Source organism: Fukomys damarensis, unplaced genomic scaffold (genome assembly GCF_012274545.1).
Source record: "Fukomys damarensis isolate Sample0158 unplaced genomic scaffold, DMR_v1.0_HiC HiC_scaffold_2, whole genome shotgun sequence".
NCBI classification, from domain to species: Eukaryota; Metazoa; Chordata; class Mammalia; order Rodentia; family Bathyergidae; genus Fukomys; species Fukomys damarensis.
The window spans coordinates 25,777,045-25,793,744 of NW_022900914.1; the positions used below are offsets into that span (position 1 = coordinate 25,777,045).

The 16,700-nt window shown below is 52.0% G+C and overlaps 1 protein-coding gene across 1 annotated transcript in view; it reads left to right on the forward strand.

Moving 5' to 3' along the window:
- The window catches only part of Ttc7a (tetratricopeptide repeat domain 7A), a 104,358-nt gene that overhangs the window by 39,509 nt on the left and 48,149 nt on the right, over nucleotides 1–16,700 (forward strand). Inside the window, exons 8-10 of the mRNA XM_010615787.3 lie at nucleotides 5,839–5,976; nucleotides 6,493–6,576; nucleotides 11,308–11,412. Of these exons, the coding sequence (XP_010614089.1) occupies nucleotides 5,839–5,976; nucleotides 6,493–6,576; nucleotides 11,308–11,412 (327 nt within the window). The remainder of the gene's footprint in view (nucleotides 1–5,838; nucleotides 5,977–6,492; nucleotides 6,577–11,307; nucleotides 11,413–16,700) is intronic.

A 16,700-nucleotide genomic window follows, 5' to 3' on the forward strand; every position in this document is an offset into this window, starting at 1 on the left:
TATGTAGTTGAGACTGAACTGAAACTCACAAATTGGTCTCAAACTCACAGCGATCCTCCTGCCTCAGCCTTCCTAGTGCTGGGATTACAGGTGTGCGCCACCACGCCCAGCGAAACATTTAGGTTCTTATCTGATTGGGAGTTTGAGGTTACCATTCAGTTTTTTTGGTTGATTTGATTTGATTTATTTTTGTTATACTGGGAATTGAACCCAGGCCCTTTGCACTGACCTACACCCCAGCCCTTTCCTTTTTTAAATTTTTTTTAATATATCAGGGATTGAACTCAGGACCTTGTGCATGCGAGTCAGGTGCAGTGCCACTGAGCTAAATCCCCAGCTATCCCTTTTTTTTTTTTTTTTTTTTTTTTGAGACAGGGTCTCAATAAGTTAAACTGCCCAGTCTAGGCTCAAACTTGCAGTCCTCCTGTCTCAGCTTCCATAGTACCGGGATTATAGGCATGTACCACCATCGCCAGCATGTTTGTTTGTATGTATTTATTTATTTTGGTACCAGGGATTGAACTCAGGACCTTGTGGTTGCAAGGCAGGCATGGTGCCACTGAGCTAAATCCCCAGCCCTGCTATTTTATTTTTTAAAGAGTCTTTTGGAGTTTTCTTTCATTTGGGACTCAGCAGATGAGACAGATCATTCCATCTTTCAGCTCCTGGTTTACTTTAACACAAAGCCTTGCTCTTCCAAAGACTATGAAGGTGACACACAGGCTAACAGTGCCACCAGCTCGGAGTCTTGGTTCAGTGGACATAGGACAGCCTGTGTCACCAGCTGGCAGGAGGACTGTGCCTGGGGTGCTGGGTAGATGCAATACATCGCAGAGCATGTGATTTCTTGGCTCTGTGGACTCAGCTCCAGAGCCATTGGCAATTATGTGTGCCAGTGGGGGCCAACCGTAGGAGCAGAACATAACAGCGTCATCTTCCGGGGAGGGAGGCTCTGGGCACAGATGCTGTGGGAGGCTTCTTTCCGGGCTGATTATTGGGTTGTAGGCAGCAGGCCTAGAGGCTCACTGCCTGGCAGAGGGAGAGGCTGTCTCTGAGACAGGGCTGAACAGGGCCTTGGATGCATTGCCTGAGGAGCATGTTCTTTGCAGAGAAGCAGCACCCAAGGACTGGTTAGGGAAGCCTTGCCTGGGTTTTGCTTTGGTTGTTTGTTAAGAAGAGCTAACGCCGGGCTTCTGATGGTGAGGGTGAGGCTATTGAACACTTCCCAGAGCTACTTGGAGAGAAGCAAGAAGTCAGGTTGATGTCAAAATGCTTCAGTTCAAATTTGGGCCTCAACCCTCTTTCTGTGTTCATGGGTCAGCCTTACATACCTGTGCCTTGCTCAGTCTTCCCATCTTCAAAATGGGATGACAGAACACCAGATTATGAGAATGACGTGATGCCACTTAGAAAGTGCCCCCTTTCCTCCTTTTGGGGTGTAGCCCTGCTAGTCCAGGGTTGGATAAGAGTAACAACAGGCCTGGGCAGAGGTGAAGATCGTCGCCATCTGAGCCCTGCAGCCAGCAGAGGGTGGGGACTAGACTTGTGTCTTGCCAAGTTGGGAGGGGTGGGGCAAGGCCCCAGGAGGCAGCTGGAGCCCAGGCGAGCAACAGGTGGGGTGCTGGCTGTCAGCTCAGCCTCGGCTCTCTGGGACCCTGTCCACCTTCTGGGGCTCAGTGTCCTCATCCAGGGGTCTGCTTGAGTGGGATAGGATGATGGGCATGAGAGAACTCAGTTCCCAGAAGGAAGCTGCACAGCGCACACCTGCCTTGGCTTTCAGCAGCCCCGCCTGGCGGGGAGGTACAGATTCCCGGGTGTGCCTCATGGGTACTTGTCCATAGAGCAGAGTGGGCCCTGCTGCTGCTAGCCTCTTAGGATCTTTTGTTCACCACTGACCAAATCAAAGGAGGCCATTGTTTTGGTGAAAGGGAAAGGTGCTTTATTCCAAGCTAGCTCTGAGGAGATAGAGGAGCCTCATTTGCCTCAGATCACCATCTTACCCTGTCCAGGTGTAGAAAGGTCTTTCATATCAAGGAACGTGGGAAAGGGGAACACAGTGAGACAGTCGGCATCCCAGACTGTCATCGCTCTTAACACCAACCTCTGGGAGCCAGCACCTGCTTATCATTTCAGCTAAGAGGAGGGAGTTGTGGCCATGCCCAGGAATGCCACTTGTCTCTAAAGGGGAAAAGAATAACCTAACTTCTAAAGTTCCCATTTTACAATGCCGGTCACATTGCTGGCAGTACTGAGCTGTTGGGTGACGAGGTGTGGGGGAATATTGTTTCTTGGCTTCTCCTCTGAACCACAGAAGCTTGACAGTGAAAGCTCTTTAGCCTAGGAGAGGTTGCAGAATGTCCCTGCAGAATGCCAGAGGGACAAAGGCTGGGAGTGCGGAAAGTGACCTCAGTCCTGCCTGGGGTTAAATGGATCCTTAGAGGGCCGGGGATTTAGCTCAGTGGTGCAGCTGCCTGACTCACAAGCGCCAGGTCCTGAGTTTGATTCCTGGTACAAAAAAATGTAAATGGGTCCCTAGAGGGAGAGAGCTTGAGGTTGGGCATGGAGGTCATGGCAGTAAAATGCTAGGCAGGAGAGGCAGGGAGAAAACCAGGGAGGGTATTCTGTGAGTAGCCTGTGAAGGAGGAGGAAAATGAGGAGGCTGTTCATTAGCAGCATATTACCTTGAGGTGCCAGGTGCATTCACACATTACTGCAGTTGATCTGGAGGCTTTCCTAGTGAAAGCAGGAGTCTGAGAACCCTGTAAAGGTGGAAGAGAAAGTGTGTGGCTGAGCCCAGAAGCTGCTGTGCTGGGAGCCTGGGGATGCCGTGTGGCCTGGGAGCAGTAAGGGGAGAGAGGGAGAGGCCTGCCTGGATATGCTGAGGAGTAGGAGCCCCTCAATGTCTGAGACCCTCGCTCTGAAGCCTGCTCTGGCCCCTGAGCAGCATACTAATTCCTGCTCCTGTGCGGCTCAACCACCAGTCCCCAGGACTTCTTTCTGCCCTACTCTGTCCTGTCCTACCCTGCTACCATGGTTACACAGGCAATGCCTAGCAACCACCTCAAGTGTTTCAAGGAGGTCTTGCCCCAAAGCCATAATAACCTCTGTGTACAACCCTGCTTCTGGCTGGGGGTGGGGGGGTCCCAGTTGACACAGGTGCTGCTTTGCATAAGAACTGAGGACCCTCAAGAACAAGCAGGGACCTTCCTTGCTGTCTGTCTGTTGGGGGCTGGTCACCAGGAGGAGGATTTGCACCTGCAGTCCTGTCTTCCATTCCCATTCTTCTGACCTAATTAAATCCCAGCTCTGAAAATCTACCCCTCCCTCTCCCCCAAAGCACCTCTAGAGGCCTGTCCTCTTAAGGCCCAGGTCTAGGGTGGATGGAGGTGAAGAGGGGTTTCCACACTGGCCTGGTCTTCCTCTCTGGGGTGTCACTTACTCTACAAAGATGGATTAGTAAAGTTCTCAGCAATAGGGTGTGGTAGGGTTTTGGGATCTACAGATGATGGGGCCATGTTACAAGAGTGGATGAAGCAGTCTTGGATATAGAGGGCCTGGGTGTGTGCTGATGAGAAGATGTCCAGGCTGACATTGAACCCAGCGTGACTAAATTTCAGGCCTTGGTGGCAATAGGGAGCAGCAGATAGGAGCCTAACAGGTGAGCAGTCATGGAAAGAAGTGAAACTTTACCCCTAAGGCAGTGGTGACAATTTACTACTTACTGTCTGTCCACTAGACACAGCTGATAGCACAGGAGCAGATCCCACCCAGCGTTCCCAACCCTGCCCCATTAAAAGCTGGACCTTGTAGACCACCTGGCTCTGCCCTTCCGTCCTGACTTCTGCCACTGAAATTCTAGGTCAGGTTGCCTGCAAATAGGCATCCTTTAGCTCCCTCCCTGGGTCTCCTTGAGTGCCGGTCCCTGTTTCCCATGTTCACCATCCTCAACTGCTCCATGGGCCCTCCCTGGGTGTCCAGAGCCTAGGTTGCTGGAGGTGGAGAAGTGGGGAGGTTCACTCCTGGGGACGGAGCATGGGCTGTGTTCCTGCTTGGCTCAGGGAAACAGCCGATCAAGCTCTCCTCCGAATTTTTCTCTTTCCTTATCCTACATGTGTGGGTGGTTTCCTCGCTACCCTCTCTCCCTTCACCCTTTGGAGCTCCTGTCTACCAGGCTGGCCCCAGTGCTCTGCCTTCCTGGAGCTTCCCTGCATCCCCAGGACCTTCTGCTAGGCATCTGTCTTAGCTCACCTGTGTCCATGAGTGGGTGGGCAACCCTCCCCTGTGTAGCTGGAGGGGAGCTGTCTGAGCAGCCTCCAGCTTCTTCCCTGCCTGAAATGGACCCAGGAGTGAGTTACCTCCTTGGAGCTGGGAGACTTGTTGGCTTCCAGAGGCCCCTAGGGGGACACACTTTAGCTCTGCACCCCTAGTTCCACTTACAGTCTATAGGCTGTGGGCTTTCTGTCTCCCCAACCCAACTGGAGAAGGGAGGGCAGCACTGCAGGATGAGGCTGTGAGACCCATGGGTGGCTGGAGGATCCTGTGGCTCTGACAGGGAAGCCTGGCTCTCAGGTCCAGCCGCTCATTTGCTGTCAGGAAGTTGGGTCCTTAGTTTGGAAGATACGTGTGGCAAAGCAGATGAGGGTCACAGAGGGAGAGCAATGCTGGACAGAGGTAAGAGGGGAGAGAGAGCTCCTATGCTGGGAGCCTCTGGCCAGATCTCAGCTCTACGTCAGCCCAGATGCAGCCCTCAGAGTATGGGGGCCCATTTCAGACCCCAGAGCTTCCACAGTCTGGGCTTTGTCCCCCACAGCTGGGGCAGCTGTCCACATATTCCCTCTATGCCCTGTCTCCTAGCCCCCTCTGCCCTCAGTCTCTTCTGCCTTTGGAGTGTGGGGTGGGCAGGAGGTGCAACACATGCCACAGACCACAGAAGAGGAGGGATCCCGTCCCTGGGGAGTGTTCAGGCCCGACGATAGGAGCTCCCTCTGCATTGCCCAGACTTGCGACTCATCACAAATACACCCCTCTCCTCCCCTCCTGAGCAGCCATCTGGTGACTCCAGGAGGTGCTGAAGTACACAGTGCTGGACGCCAGGAACCAAGTCCTTGAGTTGGGGAAACTTGCTGTGGAGAGAGACGATTGCATGGTCAGGAGCCAAGTATAGGTCAGGGCCAGACTCCGCTGATGGGAAGGGGCAGCAGGTGAGACTGGAGAGCGAGAGTCGCACTCCCTTCCCGTGAGTGAGCAGTGGAGCCGCCAGCCCCGTGACTCCCTATACTGACACTCTTGCTGTGATTGTGGGGGACTGCTGACACGAGTAACATTCCAGAAAACAGCTGGCCTGTACTCCTCACCAAGGCCAGTGGCATGAAAGAGAGGCTGAGGGCTTGTTCCACATGAAAGGAGACCAAGGAGGACACGGCCCCCCACGTGCAGGCATGATCCCAATTGCATCTTGGAGCGGGAAAAACTAAACTGCTACAAAGAATAAAAGTAATTATTACTATACAGTAGAAGCAAAGCAAAGATGTTAAATGTCAACAGTTGACACATCTCCATGAAAGGTGTACAGTTGTAGCAATATTCTTACAGTGTTTCTGTAGCTTTGAAATTTTGCCAAATCGCAAATTGGATTCCAGCATGTCGAGCACTCAAGATATTCCCTTGCCCGCCTAGGCCAAGGGTGCTAGGCTTCTGTCTTTGGAAGACCTGTTTCTGGGAGTACGGCCACCTGCCTGACCTGGGGCAGCAGTGCAAGATGATAGGTGGGGTCCTTCAGTGACGGGCACCTGCTTCTCTTCTGTCCCCACTCTTTATCAAACCATGTTCTACCTACAGGCAACTCGGGACGTGGTGCTGAGCCGGGCACCAGAGCAGGAGGAAGACCGGAGTGTCAGCTTGCGGAATGCTGCGGCCATCTATGACCTCCTGAGCATCACACTGGGCAGAAGGGGCCAGTACGTCATGCTCTCCGAGGTATGGCCCAGGGTCAGGTGAGGAGTAAAGGTATTCAACAGGAACTATCATTTGTCCCTTCCTCACTTGTCACTTTGGTGTTTGGCCTTTTCCTGGCCCTGTGACCTTGGCAAGTCCTACCAAGCTCAGCTTCCTCGTCAGTGAAGTGGGAGTAACTGGTGACCCTGTCTCAAGGCTGTGACCCTGTCATGGATGGGAATAATAAATGTTAGCTATTGTTTTTACTGGATGTATATATTTTGAAAGCACTTTCACAAATCTTATTTCATTTGCTCTTTACTCTTGCCCCATGAAGTCATCCATGTCATGGAAGTGGGAACCAAGGACTAGATGGGGAGACATTTCACAGGGTCACCCAGCGTGCCAGTCGTAGGGACTGGGTTACCCCTGGGTATCCACAGGAACCAAGTGCAGACCTCCTCTGCCTCCTGAGGACAGTAACTTGGATAGCGGTTACCTGGAAGGGGATAAGATGGCTGGGCGGAGAGAAGATACTGACTGTCTCTGCCCCCCCAGTGCCTGGAACGAGCCATGAAGTTTGCGTTTGGAGAATTTCACCTTTGGTACCAAGTGGCCCTCTCCATGGTGGCTTGTGGGAAGGTAAGACCCATGGTGCTGAGATTCCGCCTTCTCCTCCCTTCCTGAGCAGGCAGAGGGCAGAGGGTAATCCAAAACTTCTGTCCAGGAGAGTGGGTGCAGAGGACTAGAGACATGAAAGGAACACCCTATATGACTCTCTCATACACGTGTGTGTTACAAGTTTGCCTGGGTGTGGGTTTGAGTCTAGATGCCTTTCTCTGAGTGTGTTGCATACAGGTGCTTCTGTTGTGAACTTATGGTACTGCTGCATGCATGGGGTGTGTTGGGGGCTTCTCTGTCCCCAAGTGCAGCAACAAGAAAGTGCCTACCTGTGAATTAGACACTTGCCTTGAGGAGAAGGGAATCGGGGAGTATAGCAGCAGGACTCACAGGAGAGTGTGGAGGAAGACCTGCCGGGTGGATGTGGCCAAGGTTTGAAGCCACGGCTGGAGGGTGGGCTGCCCAGAGCCAGGGGCAGCATTCACTTTCCATTCATCCAGCCCCTGTGACAGCACCCCTGATTTTCCCTCAGATCAGACTATGCTTACATAAGCCTCTATTTTAAACAGTGACATGAAAGGAAAACCTTTCCAGAGCTGAGTGCTGAGGGCGTTGGGGCCGAGGATGCTCCAAACACAGGAAATAAGGTGGCAGGAGCTTGCAGATGGCTCCAAGAGCTGTAAATACCCAGAGCCCTTTCATGGGGCTGAGGGAATCCCTCGCCCCCAGCCCATCTGTGCCCTGTTCCATTTCTGGCCCCACAGCCATCTCTGAGGAGGGCCCTCACAGTGTGCCAGTGCCGCCTCCATGAGTGGAATGTTGCCAGCCTGCTCTGGGCCTCTGCAGTGGGGCTGGCCAGGGCCTGATATGCAGGGAGAGGCAGGGGACACCACTGAGGATCGGAGGAGACTTCCCATCCCTTTCTGCTGGGCATTTGTCTCTCCTGTCCTCCGCCCATCATACGGGCCACCATCAGAGCGCCTCAGAGTCAGCATGATCTGTTGGCTGTGTGCTCAGGTGGGTCTTGTCAAGGATTAGGAAGAATTCAGAATACTGACAGGAGAGGCCCAAGCACTCTGAGATTAGGAGGCTCCGTGGGATGTGGATGGGTAGAGGCCAGTACAGGGAGCAGCACACTAGGCAGCGGGGCTGCCTGAGCAGAGGTGGAGGAGCTGGATAGATGAGCTGGGCTGGGGAGTGATAGGGATAGGCGAGGAGGATGGTGGGTGTGGAGCTTACGTAGAGCCTGGTGCACAGTTCATAGCAGTGGGGCATCTTCCTGCCTCCAGCAAACAGAAGGCATCTTTCATCTAATACCATGAACCAGGAGAGACCTGGGGCCAGGGCAGTGGTTTACAGCCTTCTGTGGGTCCTGGACTCTTGGAGGAGCTGAAGATAGCTGGAGACCCTTCCTCATAAAAGTACACTGCACGTGAAAATTAGCTATAATTTTTAAGGGTGCTTCTGGAGGCCTCCAGGCTCAGGAAAAGATGTTATGGTTGTCTGGGAGAGAAAGGCTCTTCCACCTCTTACAGAGAAGCAGCTTGGCCCAGAGAGGTCTAGAGACAGCCTAGCACCCTCCAAGTACCCAGGGAAGTGGCTGCCTATTCCGGCTTCTTCATAAGCCAGCAGGGTAAGGAACTAGTTTACAGGCAGCTAGTTGGGTCCACTAACTTCTTCCTGTGTGAGGCTCCTCAGGGCTGGAGGCACTGGGCTCCACTACCTGTGCACTTGGCGCAGCAGGAGATATTCTGGAAACCACTCTCCACACCCCCAACCCCAGGAGTCCTGCATGCCAAGTTAGTTAGCTTGTGCCCAGGCAGCTCTCAGAAAAATGGCCAGAGCTTGACTTTGCCAGGAGCCCAAAGTGGGAATTCAGGTTCTGTGCCTACCAGAAGGTAAGGCTGGGCAGATACAGATACACCTGGCCTTTCATCCTGCAGGAAGAACCAATGAGTTCCATGGCGTGATTTAGGTCATTTCCTTCTCTTGGTCTCTGTGCAGCAAGTGCATTGGCTATGTTGCTAGGCAACCAGCATGACAAGAGGAAAAAAAAAACGGCTGCTGCGTCTGCTGAGTCCTCAGATGGCTCCTTAAATAGCAGTGTTTTCTGGTCTGCATGGGGGTGGGGTGGGAAGGGTGGGGTGGAATGAAGAGGGTCACGGTGAGAGAATCCTAGATTTCAAGGATCCCAAGGTCGGCTGTCCAAGGAGGCTGAAGCTGCTTGAGGTTTCCAGGGTGTGTATAGGGAGGGCCTTGGTGAGGGCTGGGAATGGCATTCCCAGGAAAGGGTCTCTAGACAGCCCTCTTCACTGCAGCCTGCACTGGGCACCCTGTGCTTGTCTTCCAGTCTGTTACAGTCAGGCACTTGCTGGTACCTTCTTGTGCTCAGCCTATTACCCTTTTGTCTTGTGAGAGAGTAGTAGGGAATGGAATGGCATTTGTCTTCTGCTCCCTGCCTTTCTGTGATCTCTTAGGGGAAGGATCTATGGCTTTATTCCCCTTTCCACAGTGATGTCACAACCACTAACCCAGAACTGCAGTTGACCTCATAAGTCTGAAGTATATTAGTCCTTTTTCAGTTACTATAGTAAAATACCTGAGGCTGATAAGGAAAAGAGGTTTATTTAGCTTGCAGTATTGTTGTTCAAGGACTTGAGGTAGCATTAATTCTGCTATAGAGGGACCTCAAAGCAGATGTCATCCTGGCAGGAGAGTGTGCTGGTGGGAGAAATCACAGTGGGATGGGAAGCCAGAGATAAGGTCTTGCCTTGCTCTTCTTATAGCAGCCCACTTGCAAGAACTAACAAGGGTCCCACAAGAATTACATCCATCGCTTCTGAGGCAGTGTTCCAATAACCTGACCAACTCGTATTAGGTCCCACCTTTTAAAGGGTCCACCACCTCAGTGCTGCCACTTGGAGACCAAGGCTCTAGCATATGAACCCTGTAAACATGCTCAAACCGTGATCAAGCAATACTGAGTATTGGTGAGCTTTCCTGTCTCTAGGGCAAAATCTCACACCCACAACTTAAAGGAGAAGTTTATTTTGGCTCACAATTTCAGAGGGTTCAGTCCATGTATAATAGGCTGGCTTCAAGGCAGAAATGGCAGGGGGAAGGGCCTGGTGAGGAAAGCTGCTAACTTATGTCACAGTGACCAGCAAGTGCACAGAGGAGCCAGGGACAAGAATACACCCTTCTAAGTCATGCCCCCAGTGACCCACCTCTTCTGACTAGTCCCCAAAAGTGTGAGACTTTTGGGGGACATTTTTGATCTAAACCATAATAAGCATCACGCCGGAGCTCAGGGAAACCTACGGCAGCTAGGTTGCAAAAGCTCTTCTTTTGGGGTGTTTTGGAGAGGCGGGTTTTGGGGTGAACACAGTCCAGCTGGGTCTCAGTTATGCGTTTGTCAGCCATTCACACCCTGCTGGGTGCAGGTGAAGCTCCTAGAGCCCCCTTTCCTTGGTGGCACCCTAAGTAATGGGGGCATGGCCTATAGCAGTAATAGTTACAAACATACACCTACCTACCTTGGGTCCTCACATGTATGGAGAGTAACAACCGAGTGCCCTGGAAAATGTTGGAATCGGTCAGAAGGTTCTAGCCGTGTGTGTGTGCACAGCAGGGAAACTGTCCTCCTCTCTGCCCAAGATAGGCACCACAGAGGCCATAAAAGGTTAAAATCTTAGGAGTCAGCCATGTGCAAACCTCAGCTTAGCCACTTACAGGCTGGCTGTGTGGCTTTAAAACAAGTTTCTTAGGGGCTGGGGATTTAGCTCAGTGGTTCAGTGGCCTGCCTTGCAAGCGCAAGGACCCGAGTTCAATCCCCGGTACAAAAAAAAAAGTTTCTTCTCTGCATTTTGCTTTGCTTACTATAAAGTAGGAGTATAGTCCTTACCTGTGAAAATTCACACTTTGTGTTTATAAAACAATTAGAACAGGAGTCAGCAGATTTTCTGTAAAGGGTAAGACAATAGACCTTTTTTACTTTGCAGGCCAGTCCATCACAGTTCTTTCGCTGCTTTTGTGTCCTGCAAACAGCCACAGATGATACATAGTGAATAGGCATTGACTGAGTTCCAGTAAAACTTTATTTACGCAAATAGGTACAGGGTCAGACTTGGCCTACATCTTGCCTTAGAACGTTGCCATTCCTGTTGGTGTGGGTATCATCCCAGCCTGCACCCACATGCTCTCCCCACCGACCTCCCTTCACTTGGCCAAGTCCCTGGATCCCTAAGGGACCCTACAGTCCTGCCTGGACATTGTCTCAGGCCCTGCTAGCTTGACCCCCCCCACATCTCTGCCAGCCTTTGTGTACCCTCCAGGTCCCACTCTCCTGTCTCCCAATGCACATTTAGAGAGCCCCTTTGACCTCTGAAATGACTCACATTTGCATTCCTTTTGGAACGCTTCCATCTGTTGTCACCTTAGCTGTTGTGCTGTCAGGTCCTCCCTGCCCTCCACTAAGACAGCTAAACTGTTGGGAGTTTGGAGCTTAATCAGTGCCCTCTCCCCAGCTGTGGCAAGGTCGCAGCATCCATTCTCCAGGTGAGGAAACTGAAGCCCAGGGAGGGACCCGCCTGCCCACACACCCTGAACTCCTCCGCTGGGGCCGGTTCCTGATGCTTGGGAGGAAAGGCACACAGAGCAGGGACTGGTTGTTAGGGAACCTCCCCTGCCCTGGGCACAAGGCCCCCAGTTGTGGAGACCCAGCAGCCAGTGACCCTGCTATTGCTTCTGCAGTCATCCTACGCTGTGTCGCTACTGCGGGAATGCATGAAGCTGCGGCCCTCGGACCCTACCGTGCCCCTGATGGCTGCCAAGGTCTGCATCGGGTCCCTGCACTGGGTGAGTGTGGTGTGGGGCTGGGCAGGGTGGGGGGTGCAGCAGATGGGCATGAGGTTCCAGGGTGAGACTGGCTTGGCATGGAGGTGAGGCTCCTGGCTGTGTGTGTGGTTGAGGGAAGGGTTCTTAGAAACCGCTGGCCCCAGTCTCCACAGCAGGTCGCCTCACTCAGGATGGTATCAGGTCTGTGTTTCTTCCTTGCAATATGGTCTCCAGAGTGTCACATGGAGAAAAAGTAGAGTTGCCCTCATTACAGGGGGTGCACTGTGGGCAAGACCTTGGAGTTGCCTGGACTGACACATTATCTCAGAGATTTTAGGTGGCTTTACATCTAACATGTAAGGGCTGGCCAGGCTGATGCTAGGATCAGAGCTTGCCCTTGGCAGAAGTGAACCCATCTCCTTGCTCTTTTGGTGGTTTTGGATGGGTGGGGGCAATACTGGGGATTGAACCCAGGGCCTTTCCTCAGAACTACATCCCCAGCCATTTTTAAAATTTTGAACCAAAATCTTGTTAAGTTTCTAAATTCCCCAATCTGGGCTTCAACTTACGATCCTTCTGCCTCAGCCTCCCAGTGTGTGGGGATTATAGGTACACACCACTATGTCTGGCTCTCTCTTCCTTGCTTTTGGCTATAACCCTGCCCTGGGTTCCTCTGCCTATTCCCTGCCCTCTGCTAAGGAAGCTAAGCTTTTGGAAGGCTGCAGCTCGAGCAGTATCCGCTCCACCGACCTCATCTTTACTGCGGGACCCGAAGACCCCCTCAAGGCATTAGTAACTTGGGGCGGTGAGAGGCACAGAGCCAGGAATCCAGGGCCCTGGGCCAGGTCTTCTTGACTGCAACTCCAGCCCAGGGGTGCTCTGTGTGGATAGCTACTCAAACAAGGAGCTCACTTCCGGACAGTCTTGAGTTTCCTTAAGTCCCAGTCAGCCTCCTGATGTCAGGATGGTCCTATTTTTACCCTCTTGATGACACAGAACAAGTGGCTGTCCTCCCCATATCTTGGCTTCCTCCCTCCATTTCTCCTTTAAGCCAAATAGCCCCAGTTTCTTCATCTACATTCTGGGCCTGAGCTCTCCTAGAGTGAGTGCTTGGCTCAGAGTTGTCCTTCCTGACTTCTGTGGGCCTGATACCCCAGTACATCCCTCACTGCTGTGTACCCAGCTTGTTTAAGGCAGCAGGGTCCAGGCTCCAAGTGCCTCCAGCAGATGCTTCATAGTTAGCAGCCTTAACAACACACCCTGCCATTCTCTCCTCTTCTGTGTCCAGTGGACAAATCATTAGCCCCCCCCCAGGAAGGAAAGTGATAAGCTCCCTGCAGAGTCCACATTCTAACGATTTATCCCAGTACAGGAAACAGCTCATCTCCCTCCTGGATCCTTCTACCTGCTGCCCCATGAGCTGCACCATCTCTCTGTTTCAGAGAGGAAGACTCCCTTGCTCAAGAGGGGGTGAAAACAGTACCTTTCCTTTTCTCTCCATGTGCTCAGATCCCCTGTATTTGAAGTGCCAGCCCTGGATCCCCCTGCACCTTACTCAGAGGAGAGCCTCAGACTGAGAAGAGGGGAGAATTAATAAAACTGATCCTTTAGTGGGCTCTAGGCTTTGGAAGAGGCAGTGTGTTAAGGTGGTTAAGTTTTACACCCACAATTGGTCTTGAGAAAGGCATGTAATTTATCAGGATGGTCAGGGAGGCTGCTGGTTGGCATAGCTTTTGACAGGGATCCCAGGGTTGGAAAGATACAGGTGTGCTGCTGGCAGGCCCTCCCATCACAGCTTGCTTTCCCAAGCCCCATCATTATCAGGGAACCTGTGCTCCCTGAGACTTTTGAGAAGGCTGCTGGTATCTTGAGGTGGGATGTCCTTCTGAGCAAGCCTTGGGTTGGGTGTGGGTGGTGTGGGAGTGCAGGCAGATGGAGCACCCCAGGCTGAGCCTGTGCAGCAGAGGGTGGTGGGAGCTGAAAGATACAAAGAGACCCCCCAGCTCAGACCTCTGCTTCTTCTGGGCCTCCTGAGAGAGGCCTCAAACTCATGATTGAGATGAAACCTGAAATACCCTCATCTCTGGGGGCCCAGGGGGAGGGGTGGGCATCTGCGTTCCCAAAGGCTGCCAGCACTAGGGAGCTTTGGGTCCACCCAGCCAGCGCACCCTTGCCAGGAAGCCCTAAATTTAGGTCTTCCCACCATGGAAGAGTTGTTTCCCTCTGCAGCATAATTACAGTAATTATGTGCATTCAGATTACATGGTAATAAAATTAGGATCAAATCAGTCCAAATTGAAATCAGATGAGTTAGGAGCAAAGTAATCAATGACAACATAAATAGAAAAGCCCAAAAGGAAGCTTAAACATGCAGACTTGTCATCGGGTCGGAGGGAAGGGCAAGCTGATTAACCTCCTCTCAGCAGTACGTTGAGTGTTGGTCTGCTTGGAACCAGCATTTAAATCAGACACAGGCCGGTGACTGGGGATGGGTTGCCTGCAGCCTCCTTGGTCTGGACCACCCCCTCCCGCCTCCTGAAGCCCCACTCGTACCCACCTTGGACACTGATCACCTGTGTTATGACTCATTGCTTCGTGAATTCAAGACTGTCTTCTGTCTTCCTTGAAAACCTGCCCAGAGCTAGGGGTGGGGGACCCTGCTGACCTGGGAGCACAGTCTCTTCACAAGCAGCTCTGCCTTGTGTGGCCCTTGGCTTCCCAGTGAGGTGGGGATCCATCTGCTTCACTCACCACACCTTACACACTGGCCCCCCAGGGAAGCCCACACATAGGAGGTGGCACATAGGGTGGGAACAGGTGAGAGGTCTACGCTGGGTTCCATGGTCTCCCTCCCCTCTGGATAGTTTTCTCTCCCTGTAGCCCAGCCCAGGGCGTTCTGTTCTCCAAGGAGGCCAGGAGGCCATAGCAGGAGGCCATAGCAGGAAAAGAGTCTGACCGTACGCAGACAGGCTGAGTGCATGAGGCAGGACGTGACTCCAGAAAGATGTTGGACACCCTCCCTGTCCCCTACCTTCATGGCTCTGGCACACATCAACCTTCAGCAGGCCCAGCCATCACCCAGCCAGGCCCAATGAGCTGAGGACAGAAATCTGGGAGGTAGACCATTTGGCCTGGGTAGCAGGAAGGGAGGCTGAAACTGGGACACTTGAAAAACAAGTTTTGTCAGGCAGAACCAGCCTAGTGGCCATGTGCTCAGGGGTGGAGCATCCGCTGTCCATCCCTGAATCCTGTTCTTGTGCCCAGAGCCATTGTGGGTCACCCCAGGCTGGGGTTGGATCTGAGACCACGGGACCCCCAGGTGAGGTCAACAGAAGGTCTTGCATGGTCACCTGCTGACTATATGGTGGGGTGGCTGAAGCAGGTTTAATGTTGGGGGGAGCATGGCTGAGGCTCTTTGGGTTGGGAGGGCTTCCCAAGCTCTGAGCTGGGGATACAGCGATAGTGCCGAAATCAAAGAGGCTTGCAGGCAGCCTTGGTTTGACATGGCCTAGCATCCTGCTAGGACCCCATTTTGGGAGCAGGAGAAAATACGTAAATAGGTACAGACATGTTTTAGCATCCCTCCAAACAGATTTATTTAAAATTCATTCAATTTCAAAAGTGGAAACTGCCCTGTAGGTGGCATAGAGGATGGGGTGTGTTGTATGTTGTATTGCACACAGATGGCAGAGGGCTATGAAATGGAACATGGGCTTGTGAGACACATGTCCCCCAATGGGGCTGTGGGGGTTGTGAAAGAGCACAGGCTGTGGAGAAAGAACGGGGTTCAACTCCCACATACGCATTCATTAGCTGTGTGACTTTGAGGGGATTATTTGCCCTGTCTGCACCTGTTTCCTCATCTGCCATCGGGGACGTCACCTCCACTGACAGAGTAGCTGTGAACATCAGAGGTAAGGAGTGTCCCTGCTGAGCACCTGGCAGGTACCCAAGAAGTGGTCGGTATCACTGGTACAGCACCTTTGAGATAGCAGGCGAGGCCTTTATGTCTTGACCTTCAGTTGTTTTGTTTTGGTTTTGGTTTTGGTTTTTTGTGTTTTTTTTTTTTCTTTCGTTGAGTTTATTGGTACATTCTAGGTATACAGTACAGTTACATTCATCATTGTACCTTTACACGACAGGTCTTGGTTCTCCTTTTTCCCCTTGTCCCTGCTCTCCCTTCACCCCCTCCTCCCCTCCCCATTTACAAACACTTTATTTCCATTTTTTCATTTTCTTATATTTTTTCTTTTCCCTTATTACCTTTCCCCCACCCTTCCCACTTTCCCTACACCTTTAGCCCTTTACATTTTTTCATTCTTATATTTTTTCTTTTCCCTTATTACCTTTCCCCCACCCTTCCCACTTTCCCTACACCTTTAGCCCTTTTCTTCCTATTTCACATTGTCAATTATGACATTAGGATCTTATGTACTATTATAGTTTTTTTCTTTTGTTTTGTCTTTGGTACTGGGGATTGAATTCAGGACCTTACACTTGTGAAGCAGGTGGTGGCACCATTGAGCTTGATCCCGGCCCCTTGATCTTCAATTTTTAAATTCAGGAGTGGGCAGAGTGAGAAGATGAACTATATGTTCATGACGCAGGGCAAAGACAATGTCGGCTCTCCTGTGACACCTTCTAGAAGTTAGAACATGCCACTCTTCCCTGGAAGAAAAGGTGGATTTTCCACAGAGCAGCTAACAGTAGTCTCTGAGCTCGGTGGGAAGGCGTGAGAAGGAACTGGCGGTGTCTCGAAACAGAGCCTTGCTGGCTCATAAGTGGACTTTCTTGGTCCTTGGGCAGAGAAGAGGTTGAAGAATCCAGGGAGAAGCTCTTCAGCCCACTGCAGGCTGATTCACTGAGGCAGCCCTGGAGGGACCATGGTAGGACAGCTGGAGAGAGAGGAAATGTAAACCATGGAGAGTCCTTCCTTACTTATGCAAAGCAAAACCAGTCCATCACAACCGTATACCCTTGGACGCATCCTTTTCTAACATGCCAGAGAGGAGACAATGGGAAGCCACAGCAGGCAGCCATGAAGCAGACAGCCTTAGAGTCAGGAGACCTGCCCTGGAAATGCAGTTCTATGCTTCCATCCAGGTGACCTTGGATAGGCCACCTATGCTCCCAATCTCTGGCTGTGAAATGCCTGTACCATCAGGTAGCTGGAGGCCAGGTGAGCCTCAGGGAAGAAGCAGGGGACTCCCCCTGGGATTTCTAGCAAGGTGACTTGGCTGCCCTGGGCAAGAAAGATATTAGAGAGGTTTTGCATTATGGGAAGGAGGAGGGTTGACAGGAACCCTGGA